The sequence below is a fragment of the Plecotus auritus genome (assembly GCF_963455305.1).
Source record: "Plecotus auritus genome assembly, chromosome: 1".
Classification (NCBI taxonomy): Eukaryota; Metazoa; Chordata; class Mammalia; order Chiroptera; family Vespertilionidae; genus Plecotus; species Plecotus auritus.
In genome coordinates, this window is record NC_137770.1 from 102175949 (window position 1) to 102200166 (window position 24218).

The 24218-nt window shown below is 40.5% G+C and overlaps 1 protein-coding gene across 1 annotated transcript in view; it reads left to right on the forward strand.

Moving 5' to 3' along the window:
• The window catches only part of ITGA8 (integrin subunit alpha 8), a 216396-nt gene that overhangs the window by 120687 nt on the left and 71491 nt on the right, over positions 1-24218 (forward strand). The window contains exons 14-18 of the mRNA XM_080672065.1: positions 12668-12713; positions 16828-16935; positions 21551-21606; positions 22252-22406; positions 23865-24002. Of these exons, the coding sequence (XP_080528191.1) occupies positions 12668-12713; positions 16828-16935; positions 21551-21606; positions 22252-22406; positions 23865-24002 (503 nt within the window). The remainder of the gene's footprint in view (positions 1-12667; positions 12714-16827; positions 16936-21550; positions 21607-22251; positions 22407-23864; positions 24003-24218) is intronic.

Here is a 24218-nt window from a genome sequence, read left to right on the forward strand (position 1 = left end):
CACATGGAGACTAAACAGCATGCTATTAAACCATGACTGGGTTACCAGAGAGATCAAAGATGAAATAAAAAACATCATGACAACAAATGACAATGAAAACACTACAATCCAAAATCTATGGGACACAGCGAAAGCAGTCTTGAGAGGGAAGTTCATAGCTCTACAAGCCTACTGCAAAAAACAAGAAACAGGGTTAATAAATTACCTAACCCAACAACTCAAAGAGTTAGAAAAAGAGCAACAAGAAAAGCCCAGTGTAAGCAGAAGGAAGGAAATAATAAAGATCAGAGCACAGATAAACGACATAGAGACCAAAGAAACAATACAAAAGATCAACAAAACCAAGAGCTGGTTCTTTGAAAGGATAAACAAGATTGATGAACCTCTAGCCAGGCTCACCAAGAAGCAAAGGGAGAGGACCCAAATAAACAAGATCAGAAATGAAAGAGGTGAAATAACAACAGATCCCGCCGAAATACAAAGGATCGTTAAAAAATACTACGAACAACTCTATTCCAACAAACTGGACAACCTGGAGGAAATGGACATATTCCTAGAAAAATATAACCTTCCAAAACTCAATCAGGAAGAATCTAAACATCTCAACATGCCAGTAACTATGGAAGAAATTGAAGCAGTCATCAAAGAGCTTCCGGCAAACAAAAGCCCGGGGCCAGACGGCTTCACAGGAGAGTTCTACCAAACATTCAAGGAAGAACTAAAACCTATCCTCCTCAGACTATTCCAAAAAATTCAAGAGGAAGGAACACTTCCCAGCTCATTCTATGAAGCCAGCATCACCCTAATACCAAAACCAGATAAAGACAACACAATGAAGGAGAATTACAGGCCAATATCCCTCATGAATGTAGATGCCAAAATCCTCAATAAAATTCTAGCAAATAGGATCCAGCAGTACATCAGAAAGATCATACACCATGACCAAGTAGGATTTATCCCAGGAATGCAAGGATGGTTCAATATCCGCAAATCAATAAATGTGATACATCACATAAACAAATTGAGAGATAAAAATCACATAGTCATATCAATTGATGCAGAAAAAGCATTTGACAAAATCCAACACCCTTTCTTGATAAAAACTCTCAACAAGGTGGGAATAGAAGGATCATACCTCAACATCATAAAAGCTATATATGATAAACCCACAGCTAACATCATACTCAATGGGCAAAAACTAAAACCATTTCCCCTAAGAACAGGAACAAGACAGGGATGCCCACTCTCACCACTCCTGTTTGACATAGTACTGGAAGTATTAGCCATTGCAATTAGACAAGAAGAAGAAATAAAAGGCATCCAAATTGGAAAAGAAGAAGTAAAGCTGTCCTTATTTGCAGATGACATGATATTGTACATAAAAAACCCGAAAGACTCCATCAAAAAACTAACAGACTTAATAAATGAATTCGGCAATGTAGCAGGATACAAAATTAACACCAAGAAATCTATGGCATTTCTATACACCAACAATGAACTTACAGAAAGAGAGACTAAAAAAGCAATCCCATTTTCCATCGCACCAAAAAAATTAAGATACTTAGGAATAAACCTAACCAAGGAGGTAAAAGACCTATATGCGGAAAACTACAGGACACAGAAAAAAGAGATAGAGGAAGATGTAAACAGATGGAAGAACATACCATGTTCATGGATTGGTAGAATCAACATCATTAAAATGTCCATACTACCCAAAGCAATCTATAGATTCAATGCACTCCCCATTAAAATACCAACGGCGTATTTCACAGACCTAGAAAGAACTCTCCAAAAATTCATCTGGAATAAAAAAAGACCCCGAATAGCCACAGCAATCCTGAGAAAGAAGAATAAAGTAGGAGGGATCTCAATACCAGATTTCAAGCTGTATTACAAAGCCACTGTCATCAAAACAGCCTGGTACTGGCACAAGAACAGACATATAGATCAATGGAACAGAATAGAGAATCCAGATATCGACCCAAACCAATATGCACATTTAATATTTGACAAAGGAGGCATGAGCATACAATGGAGTCAAGACAGTCTCTTTAATAAATGGTGTTGGGAAAATTGGACAGATACATGCAAAAAAATGAAACTAGATCACCAACTTACACCATACACAAAAATAAACTCAAAATGGGTACAGGACTTAAATATAAGACGGGAAACCATAAAAATACTAGAGGAATCCACAGGCAGCAAAATCTCAGACATATGCCAAAAGAACTTTTTCAGTGATACTGCCCCTAGGGCAATGGAAGCCAAACAGAAAATAAACAAATGGGACTACATCAAAATAAAAAGCTTTTGCACCGCAAAAGAAACCATCAACAAAACAACAAGAAACCCCACTGTATGGGAGAACATATTTGCAAATGGTATCACTGATAAAGGTTTAATTTCCAACATCTACAGGCAGCTTATACAACTTAATAAAAGGAAGATAAATGATCCAATAAAAAAATGGGCAACGGACCTAAATAGAAGCTTTTCGAAAGAAGACAGAAGGAAGGCCAAGAGACACATGAAAACATGCTCAAAGTCACTAATTATCCGAGAGATGCAAATCATAACAACAATGCGATACCATCTCACACCTGTCAGAATGGCTATCATCAACAAATCAACAAACGACAAGTGTTGGCGAGGATGCGGAGAAAAAGGAACCCTCGTGCACTGCTGGTGGGAATGCAGACTGGTGCAGCCACTGTGGAGAACAGTATGGAGTTTCCTCAAAAAACTGAAAATGGAACTCCCATTTGACCCAGTAATCCCACTCCTAGGAATATATCCTAAGAAACCAGAAACACCAATCAGAAAGGATATATGCACCCCTATGTTCATAGCAGCACAATTTACAATAGCTAAGATTTGGAAACAGCCTAAATGCCCATCAGCAGATGACTGGATCAGAAAACTATGGTACATCTACACAATGGAATACTATGCTGCCATAAAAAAGAAGGAATTACTACCATTTGTAGGCACTTGGATGGAATTAGAGAACATTATGCTAAGTGAAATAAGCCAGTCAATGAAAGAAAAATACCACATGATCCCACTCATTTGGGGATAATGAAAAACATTATAAACTGATGAACAAAATGATAGTTACAGAGGCAGTAAAGCATCAAACAGACTGTCAAATTACAGTGGTAAGGTTAGGGAGAGGTGGGGGAAATAAGAGATCAACTGAAGAACTTATATGCATGTATATAAGAGTAACCAACGGATGCAAAACATTGGGGGGTGAGGGCATGTAAGGGAGTGGGGTGGGGGTGGGGGGCAATGGTAAGATATGTACACATATAATACCTTAATAAAAATTTGAAAAAAAAAATAAAATAAAATAAAAAAATATAAATAAAAAAAAAAAAAAACTACAATAAGATACCACCTTATACCTATCAGAATGACTATCTATCTATCTGCCTAACTAGAGGCCTGGTGCACGAAATTCATGCACTGGGGCGGGGGGTTGTCCCTCAGCCCAGCCTGCAACCTCTCCAATCTGGGACCCCTCGGACTTCCCTCTCACAATCCGGGATTGCTGGCTCCCACCCACTCGCCTGCCTGCCAGCCTGATCACCCCCTAACCACTCCCCTGCCAGCCTGATCAATGCTTAACTGCTCCCCTGCTGACCCAATTGCCGTCAACTGCCCTCCCCTGCTGGCCCGGTCACCCCCAACTGCCCTCCCCTGCAGGCCTGGTCCCCTGCAACTGCCCTCCCTCCCCTGCCAGCCTGGTTGCCCCTAACTGCCCTCCCCTGCAGGGCTGGTCCCACCCAACTGCCCTCCCCTGCAGGCCTGGTCCACCCCAACTGCCCTCCCCTGCTGGCCTGGTTGCCCCTAACTGCCCTCCTCTGCCAGCCTGGTTGTCCCTAACTGCCCTCCCCTGCAGGCCTGGTCCCCCCAACTGCCCTCCCCTGCTGGCCTGGTCACCCCTAACTGCCCTCCCCTGCAGGCCTGGACCACCCAACTGCCCTCTCCTGCAGGCCTGGTCCCCCCCAACTGCCCTCCCCTGCTGGCCTCATCACCCCTAACTGCCCTCCCCTGCAGGCCTGGTCTCCCCCAATTGCCCTCCCCTGCAGGCCTGGTCACCCCCAACTGCCCTCTCCTGCCAGCCATCTTGTGGCGGCAATCTTTGACCACATGGGGGCGGCCTTCTTTGACCACAAGGGGGAGGCCATATTGTGCGAGGGTGTGAGGGTCAATTTGCATATTACCTGTTTATTATATAGGATATGCAAGTTATCCCCTTGGGAGTTTGACCCGGAGACTGGGAGTTCAATAGCTCGCTATGATGTGCACTGACCACCAGGGGACATAATGGAATGAAAGAAGGCCCATGCCGGCACCTGGAAGGCCCTAATCAGCCCTGATCACTGGCCAAGACTAAGGACCCTACTCATGCACCAATTTCATGCACGGGCCTCTAGTTATCAATAAGAAAGAAATAACAAATGTTGGAGAGAATGTGGAGAAAAGGGAACCCTCGTATACTGCTGGTGGTAATGTAAATTGGTGTAGGCTTTATGCAAAACAGTATGAAGTTTCCCACCCCCCCCAAAAAAAAAGAATAGAGCTACCATGTGATCCAGCAATTCCTCTTCAGAAAAATTTGAAAACACTTATTCATAAAGATATATATACCCCTATGTTCATTTCAGTATTAATCACAATAGCCAAGACATAGAAACAACCTAAGTGTCCTTCTATACATGATTGGATAAAGAAGATGTGGTACATGTATACAATGGCATACTACTCACCATAAAAATGATGAAATATTGCTATGTGTGATAACATGGGTGGATCTTGAGAGTATCAGGCTAAGTGAGATAAGTCAGAAGGAAAAGGATAAGAACCATATGATATCACTCATATGGGGGATATAAAACAGAAAGCAACAAACAAACAAATACAACAAACTCATTGACACAGATAACAGTATGGTAGATACCAGAAGGGAGAGGAGGGAGGATGAAAAGGGTGAAGGGTATCAAATACATGATGATGGAAGGAGACTGGATTTTAGGTAGTGAGCACACAACACAATACACAGATGATGTATTATAGAATTGTACACTTGAAACATATAATATTATTAACCAATTTTACCCCAATAAATTTAATTACGTTTTTAAAAAATTGTTCAAATTCATACTCACACAGAGTATATGAATTCTTGGTCCTTGGCTCTCTATCCAACAGTGCCTAGTACTAATCTTTGTATCTTTTCCAATTTGAAAGGTCAAAATGATAGCCACGTGTTCCTTTTATTTGTATTTCTTATGACTAATGAGGTTGAAGATCTTTTCATATATTTATTGATTGTAGCTATTTATTTTATGTGAATTGACTATTTGTAGTCTTTGCATTAGAATGCTTATCATTTTATTATTAATTTATGAGTTTTTATTATGAACTAGAGGCCTGATGCACAAAATTCATGCAAGAATAGGCTTTCCTTCCCCCAGCTGCCAGCACTGGCTTCCCTCTGGCACCCAGGACCCGGGCTTCCCTCACAGCCCCACTTCGTCCAGGTCATCTGGTCTAATTAGCATATTATGCTTTTATTATTATAGATTAGGGTTGATAATAGTAATTAATGTTTATTTTTTACTAGATGCCAGACATTCTTGTAAACATCCTATATAATAAAAGGCTAATATGCAAATCGACTGCTCGGCAGAATGACTGGTCACTACGATGCGCACTGACCACCAGGGGGCAGACGCTCAATGCAGGAGCTGCCCCCTGGTGGTCAGTGTGCTCCCACAGGTGTCAGTTGGACATCCCCCAAGGGCTCCTGCACTGAGAGAGGGTGCAGGCCAGGCTGAGGGACACCCCCCCCCCCCGAGTGCATAAATTTCATTCACCTGGCCTCTAGTTGAAAAATATTCACGTTTGATAAGGCATCCTATATAATAAAGAGGTAATATGCAAATTGACCCTCATGACCTCTCGTCGCAAGACGGCCACCCCCACATCATCACAAGATGGCTGCCCCCACGTTGTCACCAGATGGCCGCCCCCATGTTATCACAAGATGGCCACTCCCACATTGTCACAAGATGGCCATCCCCACATTGTCAAAAGATCGCCAGCAAAAGAGGGCAGTTGGGGGCAACGAAGCCTGCAGGGGAGGGCAGTTGGGAGTGATTGGGTCGGCAGGGGAGCAGTTAGGTGTCATCAGGCCAGCAGGGGAGCAGTTAGAGGGCTATCAGGCTGGCAGGGAGAGTGGTTAGGGGCAATCAGGCAGTCAGGCAGGTGAGTGGTTAGGAGCCAGCATTCCTGGATTGTGAGAGGGATGTCCGAGGGGTCCCAGATTGGAAAGGGTGTAGGCTGGGCTGAGGAACAACCCCCCCAGTGCACGAATTTTGTGCACCAGGCCTCTAGTATACATTATACACACCTTTCACAATTCCTTTATTGCTCATTTGACCTTGCTTGGATTTTTTGCCAAAGTTTAAACTTTAAAATTTCTTTGTGACCTCTACATTTTTTGGTCATGTTTAAGGAAGCCTTTCTTTTTGATTAATCATAATCTTTTCATACAATTATTAAATTTACATTCCCATGTTTCTCATATATTTGGAGGTTCTTTATGGCAATTCTCATTGTCCATAATTATTTTAAAATATTAGTTTTTAAAATCTATCTATATAATAGAGGAATATGCAAATTAGCCAGGACTCCATAATGTCACGACCAAATAGCAGGGACCTGAGGCTGCATGGCACCTGGCCCAGGCGAGGGACCTCAGGCCATGCCCCTCACCTGGCAGGACTTGACTGGGACCTTCAGGCCGTGCCCCCTGCCACGGTGCTGGGATGGGAGACCTCATGCCGTGTCCCCCACCCCAGTGCCAGGCCTGGGGACCTCAGGCCATGCCCCCTGCCCAGCGGGGCTTGACGGGGATCTCAGGTTGTGCCCCCGCCCTAGCACTGGGCTGGGGGACCTCAGGCCATGCCCCCCCTGCCCAGCAGGGCTTGACGGGGGACCTGAGATTGTGCCCCCAACCCAGTGCCAGGCCAGGGGACCTAAGGCTGTGCCCCCCACCCAGCACTGGGCTGAGGGACCTGAGGCTGCGCCCACTGCCCAGAGGGGCTTGACGGGGGTGGGGCCAGCCAGGTCTGGGTCTCACCCAATGTGGGTGGGGCTGGCTGGGTCTGGGTCTTCTGCATTTTCAAAGTGCGTGCGGGTGGTGGGTGGCAACTTGACTCTAGGTCCCACAGCGTGCCCCAGACTCTGACAGGAGGGAGATTTTCATATACATTTTATTAATTTTCTTTCATCTCTGACACTTCTATTATAGAGAAAGGGCAAAATAGCAATATTTCCTCTAATTAATTCCCTGTTAATGTGCACAAATTTTGTGTACTGGGCCACTAGTCTATATAATAAAAGCCTAAGCGACCATTACGGCAGAACCACCAGAATGACCAGTCGCTATGATGTGTACTGACCACCAAAGAGCAGACGCTCAACGCAGGAGCTGACCCCTGGTGGTCAGTGAGCTCCCATAGGGGGAGCGCCACTCAGCCAGAAGCCAGGCTCACGGCTGGCGAGCACAGCGGTGTTGACAGGAGCCTCTCCTGCCTCCGAGGCAGCACTAAGGAGTGGCGAGCCGAGTGTTAAGGAGCGTGAGTAAGTGGGCAGTAAGGAGTGAGGGGTCCTGGACTGCGAGAGGGCACAGGCCGGGCTGAGGGACCCACCCCCCAGTGCAAGAATTTCATGCACCGGGCCCCTAGTTAATAAATAATAATAGAAGAATAAACTGTTTCACATGCTTACAACTGTAAGCCTACTTTTGCCCACTCCTATATTTCTCAACAAGATGAGAGAGTAAGAAGGCCCGTGACTGTGAAATGTAGGCACTCGAGGGACATGGTGATTTCCAGGAAATAACACTGGGTGATTCTTTAATATGGTCACTGCTCCTCATGCTGGCTTCCCCTCCATCTGCTCCCCTTCTCCTAGGAAGTTTTTATTCTCTCTTACTTGCCCACAACCCAAACATCAAATCTACACTCAAAACAAGGCTGATGTTTTCAAATAGAACTCCCAATTTTTCTTCATAGTTTAATGAAATCTGACTCTATACTCCAACTACCACTTTAAAAGCTCGGATCTTTTCTTCTTCCTTATTTAAAAATAACAAATTTTGTAGAAATGAAATATAAAATGGAGGTGTTATACATCTCCTATGACCTCGCATTTTTAGGGTTATTTTTTCTTGTCAGCTGATCCTGCGTTCATGCTAATGTCCTCTTTTTGTGTCCTTAAAAGTACTCAGTTGTTCCATCAGAAGCCAAAAGGAAAATAAACTGTGTTTCTCAGACTATGTGAGGTGCTAAAAAAAAGGACTTCAGTATTCTGAGAACAGTTTTTGATTAAGGGGGAAGAACCAATTTTAGTTGCCAGTTTTTCTTCAAGAAAAATAATGGGTATCTTTGTTTAAAGAAATTTAAACACATTTGTTTGAATGTGTTTGTTTTTAGAATCTGGCTTCAAGAAATTTCTATAAGAAAGTAAACATTAGGTAATGGTATAAGGCCTGTTGTCTCAAAGTGAAGGAGAAAGTTTGCAGAGTTATGAATCTGAATATCAGTCCCAAAATGTCTTTGTTTTCTGACTACCATTAAAGTCCTGAACATGACAGAATTCTGCAAGATTAAAAATAAATTGTGTGTACGTGTTTGTGTGTATATGTGTATATGTCTTTATGCTTAAAGACAAATGGTTGATCATAAAAGTTGTATTACTTCATACTGAGTTAAATTGGAGGGAAAGTATGTTTAGTGTCTACTATTCAGAAACCACAAAATAAGAAAAGTTTGATATGAAAAGTAATTCCTTTCCCTTCCTCAATGTACATAGTTCAAATATTTCTTTTTTTTATTAATTTCTTTTTTACTGTTCATAGTTCAAATATTTCTTTGTTACATTAAAACTACATTCATGTACCACAGTGAGTGTGTTTTGGACCCCTCTGCTGGTGTTAAAGATGGAAATAAAGCAATTCATTTGAACCAAAAAAAATGTGTGTTTATGCATGTATGTACACAAATATGTGTGTATACATACAAGGTGGAGCAAAAGTAGGCTTACAGTTGTGAGTACAGGAAACACAGTTTATTCTTATATTATTACTTATTAATTATTGTATTGTTTTCCATACAAACAACTATAAACCTATTTTTGCCCCACCCTGTTTATATACACAAATATAAATATATGTATATGGAACATACATATAGCACATTAAATACATATATACAGCAACTACATACTACTTATCCAAACAAATCACCTATTTTGGAAGTTCAAACTGGTGACGAACACAGATCAGCAGATCAATCCTCCTTCCCTAGGGCAGTGGTCGGCAAACTGCGGCTCGCGAGCCACATGCAGCTCTTTGGCCCCTTGAGTGTGGCTCTTCCACAAAATACCACGCCCTGGGAGAGTCTATTTTGAAGAAGTGGCGTTAGAAAAAGTTTAAGTTTAAAAAATTTGGCTCTCAAAAGAAATTTCAATCATTGTACTGTTGATATTTGGCTCTGTTGACTAATGAGTTTGCAGACCACTGTTCTAGGGAGATCTGAGAACTTTAAGGTTCTGAGCATAAAAGCTTCTAGCCTTTTCCAGCAGGCACAATACCAAGGTGGTGTCTCAAAAGACAAACATACTTTTGTGGTAGATAATTGTTTTCTTGGCCTAGGAATGACTGTGGCCACATTCTCATGAAGAAAATTGTGGCCTGTTTTGCCAGTTATTTTATTTTTCCAGAGTAGGAAAATTCCCACCCTAAGGCACTGGAATGAACATTCCTAAAGAAAAAGGCCTCTTGCTCTTGACCATTAGGAGGGTGTTTGTCACCTTCTCATCTATAATGACAATGTAATCATGATGCAGCCACTATATTACTTTCTAGAATTTTCTAGAATCTGGACCTGTGTGTGTGTATGTGTGTGTGTGTGTGTGTGTGTGTGTGTGTGTGTGTTTCCTGATACCTACAAGTGCACATGCAAAAATACAACAGAATTTAGCTATTAGCCTGTCTTAATAACTGTCTTATTCCTTCATCTTTCTCATCTTTAGGATATTGTCTCATTACTACTTATCCCCCTATTTCATAGAAATTTATAAACCCCCGCTCTTAATTTGGCTCTGTAACTGGTACTGTGGATGCAAAGATAATTTTATTTCAACCCATACCATTCTATAAAGACTTTGTGATATGCAAGCCTGAAGAAATAGTCCTTCCCTGGATGAGCTTACAGTCCTGTTTTCTTTGCCATTTTCAGAGAGTCCGTTCTTATAATTCATGCTATTTATAAAATATCTAATCTTGGTATATACTTATTTGAAACCAAAAGTAAAGCACATAATTCCTCTTGATGAGTTTTCATAATGGAACTCTCCTATCTGGTATCATGTCAACAGATATGGATCCGGCCAAGGGCCACCTGTGTTGCACTTGTCTAAATATTGGAGCCCATGATCACACAGGAAGAACAGTTCAGGTTTCTTCAAGTCAGTAGCTCTTTTTTCTCTGACATAGTAAAGAGAAAGGCACTGATACACTGGAAGAAATGAATATAACAGAAAATTTTGAAAATGTTGCAGTTCTGATATGATTTTTAAAAATTGTAGACTTAGGAACTTTGGCTCTGGCTTCAAAGATTTGAACTCTTGGAAAAGAATATTTTATTCCATGAACTATAGTTGGGCAAATTGTAGCCCTTTTCTTAATGTGTTCTTTAATCTCACAGATACAGAGGTCCTTAGATCACCTTAATTTGACTTATTTGAACATTAGCGCCCACATCTCTTGAAATATGGAGATTTGGAATCTAATCCTGGGCTATTACCTGAATTGGATTCTGTGTTGATAAAACAAGAGACATTCTGACCATGGTTTTAACCCTGAAGATGTTCAAGGCCATTAAAAACAACAACACACACAATTTGAACAAGGATTATTGTCTTAGGTTGGCTTCTTCCAGAGTAGACTTCAAGACAAGGATTAAAAAAGAAGCGATTTGAGAAATAATCCAAAGAAAACATTGTTAAGGGAGTAGGGAAGAGAGATGTGGAAAGGAAGGATATAATATAATATTATTATAAAAAGGTTGACACTGTGGGCAACTAGGGCTCTATCTAGCTGGGGAAATCTGGGAGACAGGGAAGTACATGCTCAGAGTCATTCCTCCTGAGGGGTAAAGAAGTAATGTCCCACTTCAGTGGTAATACTATTTGCCTCATAGGGTGGAGCCATTAGCTCCTAGTTACTTTCCAATTCCTATCCATCTTGGCACAGCCAAGGGAAGCATCCAGAAGAGAATCATAGTTGCTTGAGTCTGACACCATTCTATGCTCCGGAAAAATGAATGTTGAGGGAATATGACTACAAATCATTTTCCTGTGCAAACTCCATCAATCCAATTTAATTCCTTGATTGCTTTTCCATATGCAGTGGTCAAATATAGTCCCCCTCTTCTTTTTTTCATTTTTACTTCAGTTGTACTAGAATTAACCAATTATAGTTTCGAGTATTGTAAGTTTTCTTCTGCGGCCACTATTTCTACCATATCCAGTTCTCACCTCTACATTTAAACTTTATTCCACACATTTAGCCATTCTCATTTTTATTTTTGTTTGACTACATCCACCAAGAATAACCATTATAAATTAGAATAAGAAAAACAGGGTTATGCCTGTATATTAGCCAATCGCTGAGATCACTGTGAGCATTGCCCCTCAAATCATCTAGGACTGCTGTCCCCCAACTCTACCTCTGCCAGAGTTGTGTGAGCTTATAGGTGAGCTTCCTTAAGCTCCAATGTACTCATCGGCAAAGTTGTGCTAATAATAGAGACTTCCTAACTTCTTTCTAGGAATCAGGGTAAATATTTTGGAAAATTTTCTAGCCTATAGTAGGTGTTCAATATGTGTTATTATCATTGTTGTCATTATTTGAGATCATTATAATGATATGCTAATTATTTTATATACTACTGATCACTTTACCAAAAGTATATATTTGTAAAGAGCAAATGGTTGTGTCAAGATGACAGTCAAAATGTCCACTTCATTGGTAATACTACTTACCTCATAGGGTTGTTGCTGGTAGGGGAATAATAAAACAATATACAGGGTGTCCCCAAAAAATGTAACAGCTGATAGCTCAATTTTGAAATTGAAATGTATTTTAATAAGCACTGCCTTTATAATTATTCAAAGTGTGTGCATACACTTTTTAGGAATACCCTACTTAAGAGCCTGTTATGCAGTAGGCCCTGTACACATGCTTTTCCCCTTTTGCTTTCCTTAAGGATATGTGCCTTAAGTCTGGAGGATGGGAGAGGTAGTGTTATGATGAGTTTCTTAAGCATTTCTAGAAAGCTGGCCTTCCTGAGTCCAGAAGGATTTGAAATCTACTGGTTCATGTGTCATATTGAACAATTACAGTGAAGTTCCAATATCCTTTCTAAAATGTGATGAAGAAGGCCAGCTTTCTAGAATTTGTTATGCTTATTTCTGACTCTCATCTTACAATTGGCATTTCAGGATGCTCTACATGCTATTTATGATGATAAGCTTAGATTAATTGTTTCTATAAAATTTGTGCATGTATTTTTGTCTTTTTTAGATTTAATTGTGGGTGCATTCGGAACAGGAAAAGTAGCTGTTTATAGGTATGTGGTTGGCGATATGCAAATGTTTTTTAAATGGAGATATAATTGACATGTAACATTATCTTAGTTTCAGGTGTACATAATGATTTAATATTTGTATATATTGTGACATGATCACCATAATAAGTCTAGTTACCATTTATCACCACACATAGTAACAAATTTCTTTTGCTTGTGATGAGAATTGCTAAGATCTACCCTCTTAGCAACTTTCAAGTATACATACAGTATTATTAACTATAGTCACTGTACATTGCAGATCTTATTTAATCTTATAACTGGAAGTCTGTACTTTTGACCACCTTTACCCATTTTTTCCTGCCCCACACAACCCCTGCTACCTCTAGCAACCATCTATCTGTTCTCTGTATCTATGTTCGTTTTTGTTTTTTATTACCTTTTTTATAGATTCCACATATAAATGAAGTCATATGGTATTTTTCTATATCTGAATTTTTTTCACTTATAATGCATTCAAGGTCCTTCCATGTTGTTGCAATGGCAATATTTCCCTTTTTATGGCTGAATAATATTTTATTGTATACACTGAGTGGCCAGATTATTATGACCACCTGATGTTTGTAGGCAAATTAGCCATACACTGCATCTTATGGGATATGGAAGCCTAAGGCCTGTTCAAACACCTTTGCTGTCTGCAGTTACCAAGATAAAATGTCTCCAGTTCGCACAGGAACACAAGGATTGGACAGTTGAGCATTGGAAAAAAGTCATGTGGTCCGATGAATCACATTTCCAGATGGCAGAGTGAGAATTTGGCGGAAACAGCATGAAAGCATGCACCCCCACATGCATGAGTACAACCCTTCAAGCTGGTGGGGTCAGTGTTATGGTTTGGGGCATGTTTTCCTGGCATGATTTGGGCCCTTTAATTCATGTAGAACAACGTCTGAATAGTACAACATACCTAAGTATCATTGCTGATCATGTTGATGGCGTATCCCAATGGAGATGGCTTCTTCCAACAAGACAATGTGCCATGCCACGGTGCTCGTATTGTGCAGGAGTGTTTTCAAGAACATGAGGGAGACTTTACCTTGCTTAGGTGGCCCCCACAATCACCAGATCTCAATCCAACTGAGCATTTGTGGGACAAAGTTAAAGAGCTATCAGGCAGCTGGTTCTACAACCATCAAATCTCACAGAACTGGACAGTGCTATTCATCAGGCATGGTGTCAGATTCCTCGCATCGCCTTTCAACATCTCATGGAGTCAATGCCAAGAAGAATCGCCACAGTATTGAAGGCAAAAGGTGGCCCAACGAAGTACTGATGGGGTGGTCATAATACTCTGGCCACTCAGTGTATATACTCCACATTTTCTTTTTCCATCCACTAAAGGATGTTTTTCTAATTGTTTCAAATGCACTTCCTTTATGTTATTGGTTTTGTCTTAAAGAGTATATCCCAAATATTTATTTTGGAGAACATTTAGATGCTCTATTTAAAATTCGGGGACATTTTTGCTCTCATTTTTTTGTTGTTGTTGTTGTTCATTTATCCCTCTATCTTTTTATTCTCATACCTCATGACAAGACTTCCAGCCCCTACTAACATAATGTTAGTATATGAGTCCTGGCTGGTATTGCTCAGTTGGTTGGAGCATTGCACCATACATCAAAAGATGGCAGGTTTGATTCCTGGTCAGGGCACATGCCCGGGTTGTGGGTTCAATCACCCATCAGAGTACATAGGGGAGGCAACCAATCGATCTTTCTCTCTCACATTGATGTTTGATGTTTCTTCTTCCTCTCTCTCAAATCAATGGACACCTCTCCCCAGGCGAGGATTTAAAAATATAAGAAGATAAGAATCTTAGTAGCACTTATAAAGTGAAACATTTTTTATTGTTACTATATTTACCTGCGTCCCTTGGCTTTATAAATGCATTAAAATGTGATGATAGAAAAGGAATGTGTGGTGGGAGAATGTAACCATGTCCTCTAAAGAAAAGTGAGGCCACTAAATTAGGGAATAGAAAATATCAGGAATTCGTAGCCTCTAATAGCAAGCATTGAACATCAGTTCAAATGTGACAGATCGGTCAGGCTTCAAAAACCTGGCCATTCCCACACACTCACAATTTGTAATATTGGCCAAGTTCCCATCTTTCTGAGCCTCTCATTTTTCATCCATAAAATGGGGATAACAATATTTACTTTATAAGTCTATTTTTGTCAAAAGCATTAAATGGGAATCTGCATGCAAAGTACAAGAATAGTAACTGGTAGACAATTGGTGCTCAACATTTTTAGATTCTTTTTCTTCTTAAAAAATAAAGTATATGGGAATAGGAGACACTAGGTCTGGATATCAAAGACAGAGGCAGAGAGCTGCTCCGGGTGTCCTAGGCACATACTGCTAACCTAGCTCAATTCCTAGAGAGAGTCTAAGGTTAGGTTTCCTCAGCAGGCAAGATTTTCTTCACCAATTCCAACACCCTCAGGGCCAGTTTATGCCAGCCACTCCCCACTTCAGGTTACAAACAGATGAGTGAACTGTTCAAAGCACCAGAGGATGAGGCTGTGTTTGGTGTGGCCACAAGGAAGCACTCAACAGAGCTTATGGAGAGAAACTGACTGGCAGCCAGGCGCTATGCTCCGAATCCACCACCACATTCGCCAAGGTCAGGTGTTCCATGAGCTGCTCCCAGCCAATCACTGGGCACAGCAGCGATAGAAGCGCAGGCCCATCCCTGAGAGACATGGAGCTCCTCTAACCGCAGCCTTGGCTCCCCGTGCCCTGGCTGGAACTCCTCACTTGGATACCCTTTCTTCCCTCGCTTCTTCACAGAGATCAGCCCGCATCACAGTCTGGCCACTGGCTCCCAGCCTCCTCCACTCTCTCCCGTTTTTTTCTCATAATGTTTGCCCCCTGAATGTCTTGCATGTCTCATCCTGTCTTATCATCTACTTTCCCAAGAACTGGAGCTAACAACACAATATTAAAAACAGCCCTGGCTGGTGTTTCTCAGTGGTTAAAGCATCAGCTCTCACACCAAAGGGTGGTGGGTTCAATTCCTAGTCAAGGGCACATGTCTGGGTTTCAGGTTCACTCTCTGACCTCTGGTTGGGGGGTGTGTGGGAGGCAACCAGGCAATGTGTATTTCTCACATTGATGTTTCTCTCTCTCTCCCTCCATTTCTCTCTTGCTTCCACTCTCTCTGAAAAGCAATGGAAAAAAATATCCTCATGTGAAGATTAACAAATATATATATATATATATATATATATTGAAAGCAAAATTATATAACAGAGAACAGATAAATAAGGTAACAGAGTTTAGGAAAATTCCAGTGGACCCCATCATTGTAATCCTGAAATTGTTTAAAGTAGCGTCCTAAACAATACCCTGCCCAAGGCACAGCCTCTGACCTGTCAGAGAAAAATGCATGCGATACAGCAGCATTTCATGTTGTCATCTGAAGACTTGGAACCGAGGTTTAAAAATTGTTTTGTCCCCTTCCCCTATGACTTACATTCTCATCTGGTTATGACTTTAATTGAGTTTATATTAGCCCCTCTCCTCGAACTTGGCGGCACAGTAGAATCACCTGGAAGGTTTTTTAACCTTCTAGTGCCTGATCCTGACCCAATGACCCTAGTGATTTGCCTGTGTGTGCGTTTGGGGGGGGGGGGGTGGGGGAGGAGGGGCAGGAGGGGCATATTACCTGTTTTAAAGCTCCTGGATGCTTATATTATATAGTCAGGAAAACCACTGTTCTATGTGAAGTTAAATCTGTAAAGCATGGCTAAAAAATTTGATCAAACTAAAAAATAATCAGCCAGTAAGGTGGATATAGATATAGTGGCATATGCCAGAGCAGTATTTCATAACAACCTTGCCAAAATGCTAGGAACCCACTCCATAAACAAAGCAGGTGTGGAAGGCGGTTTTCCTTGCCGGGGCCAGGACATCCTTTATTTGTGTCCGCCAGCTCCCAGATGTCATTAGTTGAGTCTGGTGCCCACCTGCTGAAGCAGTGAGGCAAATTCTTGACACAAAAGCAGGGATGTTGGCGGTGGCCTGTAGAAGTGGGGTGGGCTTCTGCCTATGGCTCCTGGGGCTCATTTACATCTTGTATTTCTCTCTGCAGAGCAAGACCAGTGGTGACGGTGGATGCCCAGCTTCTGCTGCACCCGGTGATAATCAACCTGGAAAATAAAACTTGCCAGATTCCAGAGTTTATGACTTCTGTGGCCTGGTGAGTTAGTCCATTCAAATCACGCAGGGATTTTGTGAAGAAATTAAATTGGATTGATGGATTTTGTGAAGGTGCAGCTTCTGGGTCCGTTCGTCTGCACAGGCCTGAGACTCTGCATTTCTTTAAAACAAAACTCCAGGAGGTGCTGATGCTGCAGGTCTGCGCACCAAATAGGAGTAGTGAGCAGTAAGTCTTTAAAACAAAAGCCAAGATCTATGACATGATCATGATCCTTGGTTGTCAGTTTATTACCTGAGGGTGACTTCTCCAGCCTACCGGCTCCAGGTGAGATGAGAAGTACAGGTTTGAACTGTGCAGGTCCACTTATAAGCAGATTTGCTTTAAATAAATACAGTTGGCCTTTTATAACTGCAGGTTTCACATCTTCAGATTCAATTACCCACGGATGATGCATCCCCAACCACAGATTCCCAACTACGGATCTAAAATAGTTTCCATAAGTGGTTGGTTGAATCTGCAGATGTGAAGGGCCAACTGTAGAGTCAAAAGTTAAACTGCATGGGGGTGAGCAACCCTGATCCCCACCTTATTCCAAGGTCAACAGTATAAAAACATTTGGGAATGATCCTAATGAAACAAATCTTGGAGAGCTCTTTCAGATTCTTGGCATTTTAAAAGAAACATTAACCAAACGGAAAAGATAATAAAATACCTCGACTTTTACATTTGTGTATAGTATGGATACCACTTTTCAGACATATATAATGTCCTTTTTTTCCTTTAAAAGCCAAGCGTGGGTTAAATTACTTGGTTTCCTATGCTGAAAACAGATGTCGGTTTTCTAATTTAGCATGTACCATTAGATAGAAGGTAAACATTATAAAAATAGTGATTTTGGGGTCCTAAACTATATTTTTGTGGCCAAGAGCTCATCATCAGGAATAGCAGGAAAACTGTGGTTCCTGTGCCTGGGCCATATAGGTATGGCTTATCCAAGTTCTGAAAGTGCTGTTTTTGAATCTTGCCAGTTATCCAGCTATCCAAAGGGACTACAAAATGGAACTTGATTGTCACACAGCCCGAGAAAATGCCACTTTGTTTTTAATATGTAGGTCCTCGAGGGTCAAGGTCTGTCCTACTGGGCAATGCCAGCAAGGTACATCCTCTGAAAAATCAACCATTACTTGGTGTGTTTGAGATTTGCCCTCCTTTTCCAGAGATATGGTCTAACTCAGTATATTTGGTTCCTGAGAATGTCAGAATGCAGTCTTGACCCAAAGAAGTTACAGTATTTCCAGCCAATTTTGGCATGCTGGCGATGGCCTTTGGGTAGGAATTCATTCTGAAGTCAAAGCCTTTGAGGGTGGAGGGTGGGGATGAGGAGGACCCTGAAGAATTCTTTGAAAAACATCCTTTGCTGGGAGCTCCCCATTCTTGGAGGCCTGTCTGCTCCTTAACCAGTTTTAGAAAGTAGCTGGGAAATGCCCAGAGCACGTTTTAAAAGGGTTTCTATCCATAAAATGTAATGAAAACCTGATCTGAGAAAATATGTGAAGGAACTTGGACAAGCTATGCTCTATATGGCCCAGGCACAGGAACCATAATTCTCCTGCTAGTCCTTACCCTGTAAAGATTAAATGAGCATGAAAGGAGCTGTGCCAGCTACATAGGCATGAGTATTAGAAATTCAGTATTTCCCCCAATATAGTCCTGTGTGTTTACATTCACAGCTGAATGGACTGTATAGGCTGAATTTTTAAGCATATCTGTGTGGCACACTCTGATATAAAGTGTTTTTTTTTTTTCAAATGAGATAATTTTTCTAAGGGTTTCTAATATTTTTATAAAATGTAATTAGTTTTAACAGATTATGAGATCTGTTTGGTTTTATGGAAAGAATATTACTTTGAAACAAGAAAATGTCTTTTCATAAACCATTTTCCTGGTTGCATTAAATTATTATTAAGATAAAATGCAATTTGTTATGTGGGCAAATATAAAGTATATGCCTTTATAATTATTTATTTTATTCTATTGTATACATTTTCTGAAAGATGTTTCATTTTCATATTTAAAATGTTGAATGGTGGCTCAGAGCATGAAAAGATGAAAAGTTAATAACTGGTTCAGTCTAGAATATGTTTCTCTGATACCTTTTAAATTTGTTCTAAGAATTTAGCTCAGTCTTTCTAAAATTGTTGAAAAACATTTGTTGATTTTCTTTTCTGTAATTTTTGTCTGTATTTAATATAACCTTGTATTGCACATCTGAAACTATTAAGTAAACTTTAATTCAGAAATAGTTCTTCACTTCCATTGATGTAAATTTCTGTGTCTTTCAAACAGCTGTGTAGTTTTATAAAGTGTCTGCTACTAGAATTTCTAAATTATAAATAAAAACATAAAGCCAGCTCAATCTTAATTGTTAACAAATCAGAAAAATTAAAACTATTTAGTAAAAATGTTTCATATTATAAACTTAAACGTTTATAACTATTCATTTTTCAAATCTGAAAAGAACTTTAAATATACCTAACTTTATGTAAAATCTTATGTTTGCTATCAATGAAATAGGATTGAATTGGTTAAACTGAAAAATGAATTGCTACTTAAATCCTGTTCCACATTTATCTCATTCTTTTTCCATCACCCATGGCTATTGGCACTGTTGTATCACAGAAGCATTATTCCAACCATTACTGCACTGGGTTAGGACTAGTGTTAGAAGATTTGTAGTGGATTGTCCTGTCTCTGATATATCAGAAGCACTATAGACAGTTTCATTTTGAATTTATGTGATGAGAGTGCTAAATTGATTTGTTTGTTTTTTTGTTCCCATCAGACCTATTCAAGTTATAATGTATCATATTGACTATGACCATAAATCCTAGTTTGAAATTTTAACTCAATTAATATTCCTATATAATAAAAGGCTAATATGCAAATTGACTGAACAATGGAACGACTTGTTGCTATGATGCACACTGACCACCAGGGGGTAGACACTCAATGCAGGAGCTGCCCCTTGGTGGTCACTACGCTCCCACAGCGGGAGCGCTGCTCAGCCAGAAGTCAGTCCCATGGCTGGTGAGTGCAGCAGCGGTGGCGGGAGCCTCTCCTGCCTCCACGGCAGCATTAAGGATGTGCAGTGGGGAGCGGGCCTAAGCCAGCAGTCAGACATCCCCCAAGGGCTCCTGGACTGCTAGAGGGCACAGACTGGGCTGAGTGCACAACTTTCATGCACCAGGCCTCTAGTTAATAATAGTTTGCAGCTTTCTTTGATAACCAAGGACTTCCAAAAAAGGTTGGACACAGAAAGAAGTTCCAATTTTTAAAGGCAGACCTGCTAAGAAATTTAAAGATGCGATTAACTATTCCTCTTCCCTGAATATATCTAACTGAAGTAGAAGTGGGCTGGGATTTGTGAATTCTCTGGGAAAGTGGTAAAAATGCTGTAATAATGGAGAAATCTCAGGAAACTCTTGGCTTAATGGCATATGGCAAATTATTTACCCTGAAGGGAAACATTGACTGAGGTCACGGGAGATAGATGAATCCCAGATGTGACACATTTTCATTAGGTTTGACACAGGAAGCTGACACATAGTTAAAGTATGATTAGGGATTATTTATTCCTTTTGGGTTCTGTAGAAATATTCTAATTATACTATGTATTTTACTAGCAAAAGTGTTATAACTGTCATTAAATCATATTTAATATTTTCTTATATGTTCACTTTCTTAGAAATGTGAAAAAGCCCCATCTCAAAGCCTGGCTGTCAGGGCTTGACATTTGTCAGGAGGGGAGTGAGCCCATTCAGCCAAGGCAGGCAGAGTCAACCGGCTGTTTCCTATTCCTTCCACGGCCACAGAACAGGCCCAAGTGCAGGTCATCCTACAAACCGTGGCAGACACCTCTCTGGATTATGTTCAGGAAAAACTATAAAGTGTCTCTTTTGCACATATACCCTCTTTTTAGCATCTTTATATGCCAGATAATTGTGCCTACCTAGCTTGACACAGCCACTCTATACGCCTTATGTTCTTTCTCTCGCCATTCCCTCTCCTAGTGTTTCTGCCTCAAATTGTACCCCACCCCTAGTAAGTTACCGCTGAGTTTTCCTCTTCTTCCGAGCAGAGTGGGGATGTGGGTTAATCACACCATGGTGCTCCATGCCTTTTAGGATTAAATCCAAGTTCTTTAACATGACTTTCGGAGCCTTGTTCCTTCCCAATCTTTCCCATCTTGCTCCAATGCACCAACCACGCCAAATTTCTTCAGGTTCTTCAAATGGGGTCATGTTCTCGCTCATCTCCAGGCTCTACCACTAGCTGTTCCCCTGATGTGCTGCTCCATTCTTCACTCTCTGGCACATGGAGATATTCATTTATTGAATACAGGCAGCAAGCAATTGATTAAACAATCCATTGATTAAATCAGATAACCTCACCAGTCTTAATTATATCAGTGTTGAGGCCAACTGGTAGGATATGTATATATTTTATATGCATATTTATTTTTTAGTTGTATGTGTATAGTAAGTGAAGTATAGAGGAACACTGTATTCATCTATCCAGGGTGAGTTAGGGAAGAGTTCTACTTCAGATTCAAAACTTTATTAACCAATAAATTATTGACTATTATTTTCCATAGCTTTTCCTTAAGAGTATGTGCATCTGTAGAAGGCCAGAGCATTCCAAACACAATAGGTGAGAGTGTTTTATTTTTTCTACTCTTATAGTATACTAAGAAAAGTCAACCATAAGCATTTCTCTGTGCAGACCTCATAGAACTTTTAATGAGCCCTTTGTTAATACCAAGACTCCTAGTGAATATATGGAGCCTTCTTTATAAACATTACTCAAATAATTGGTATTAATATTACCTAGAAAAACAGAAATAATTGTGTGGGTGTGTTCCCTGGGCTCAGGGCTGGTGTTGCTCACCCACCTCCTCACCTCGTAGAAGTTCTATTTCTTTTTCTGAAGGAACTTAAATGTGGTGAAGGTGTTTTGAAATTCATGCAAGTGAGGGCTTAAAGAGATGATAAGAGAGGAAGAGAATCAAGATGTTTTCTTCCTATGAGCCCAAGAGAACTCATAGATTCTGCCAACCTCATGAAAAAAAAATATGATTTATGTAAAAAACAAGGTTTTTTTTTTTTTTTTTTTTAGCTTGGGGAGTATTTCCTAAAATTTTTCTCAGCTCCTCTATTGTTTTTGATCCCAATTATGAAAAAAAAAATGTTTTCTGAGTAAGCAAGTTGAACTAGGAACTCATACCTCTGCTAAAGCACTGCATTCACCGAATACTTTTCCTTTCCTGATTATATTTACTTTATTTCTTTCCTTTAGGCCTGACCGCCGAGGTGCAGTTAGATTCCCTGAAACAAAAAGGCGCCATTAAACGCACACTCTTCCTTTACAACCATCAGTCACATTTCATCTTCCCTCTCGTGATAAAGCAGCAGAAATCCCGCCAATGCCAGGACTTTATGGTTTACCTGCGAGTAAGTGTTCCAGAATCACCTTTCTGGCCTCTCACATTCAGAACCACATTCCAACCACTTTTTTTCCATTTAACCATCAACCTTGTCCACATCATTTTCATTTTATTGGAGGAAACTTTATTTTAAGGCTGCACACTCTGGTTTTGAGCCTCACTTCCTTCCACTAACCCAATGATATGTTGCTATTAATTCTCATGGTTTCTTTTTGTTTTGCTCACAATCTTGATAATAGCACTAACTCAGGTGGTTTTCATTTGTAACTGCCTCCCCCGCAAAATAACATAATTTATTTGAATTTTTCTCCTACATGACTATGTTTAGCCAGATTTTATCAATATGCATTTAAGAGCCAACTCAGGAAAACATTTAGGCATTCAAAGCCTTTATTAAAAGTCATTTACAATTATATTTTTAAAGGAGTGGATTTTTACCAAACCTACCATGAAATTTACAAAGCCAAAATATTTATCATACAATTATTTCATCTTCTCACCAGTTGTGAGATTATTATTCTTTCTTATTTCATCTCCTCCTTTAATGGACTTAGTGAGGGGAAATCTGATGAAGGCAAAGTTTAAAAACATGTCTGGAAAGCTGGGCACATGACCATGGAGTCTCATTATGACCTTGACTGGCACACAATTGAAGGGTGGCATGTTCACCACAGGGAGTAAGGTGTTCCGTGTTCTCAGGGCTTGGTGCTACTCACTCACCTCTTCACCTCGAAGGAGTTCTATTTCTTATTCTGAAGGAACTTTAAATGTGCTGAAAGTGTTTTGAAGTTCATACAAGTGAGGGCTTAAAGAGATGATAAGAGAGGAAGAGAATCAAGATGTTTTCTTCCTGTGAGCCCAACAGAACTCATAGATTATGCCAACCTCATGGAAATATAAATCCCAATTTGTGAAACTTTAAATATTTATTACGTATATAAGTTGGTTTTGTGTTGACAATTTTTTAACAGCAATTTAGCCAACCTGTTTGAGTTTTGAAGATCTGGAGACCCTGAAGATTACCTCACAGCCGTGGGCAAACTACGGCCCGCGGGCCGGATCCGGCCCGTTCGGCTGTTCTATCCGGCCCGCGGAGCCGAAAGAGCAGAGGGTTCTCTTGCTCTTCCCTCCACTCCTTTACTTTGAATTTATATTAGTTCACACAAACACTCCATCCATGCTTTTGTTCCGGCCCTCCGGTCCAGTATAAGAACCCATTGTGGCCCTTGAGTCAAAAAGTTTGCCCACCCCTGCTCTAGAAGCATATATTTCAATGAAGCCACAGCTCTAAATGAATCATCTCTAAACACGTATTAATTAAGCTGTATTAATAGTCAGTGAGTGCTTAAGCTGGTGATGGTGATGATTACTTCATTATTCACTTTCTCTAAGTCCAGTGCCTTTCACAGACTAACATCCTGCAGCTGATTCACAGAGCCTTCCTTGACTCTGTCATTTTTCCCAGGATGAAACTGAATTCCGAGATAAATTATCTCCAATCAACATTAGTTTGAATTACAGTTTGGATGAATCCACCTTTAAAGAAGGCCTGGAAGTGAAACCAATATTGAACCACTACAGGGAAAATGTTGTTACTGAACAGGTAGGTCCTTGACGGTCTTCGTATTCTCAGTCAGGCCCTGGGCACAGCTCCTGTGACCTTAAGATGGAACGTAGTCCCTTTTGTCTCATTCCTGCACACAAATATAGAACATTTGGGAGATTTTTCTAACATGTTTCCTGAAACACTGCATCATTGTGTTTTCAGAAGCCCATCCCCTTGTGCAACCAAGATTTAATATGTTCAAAATGTGGCTGT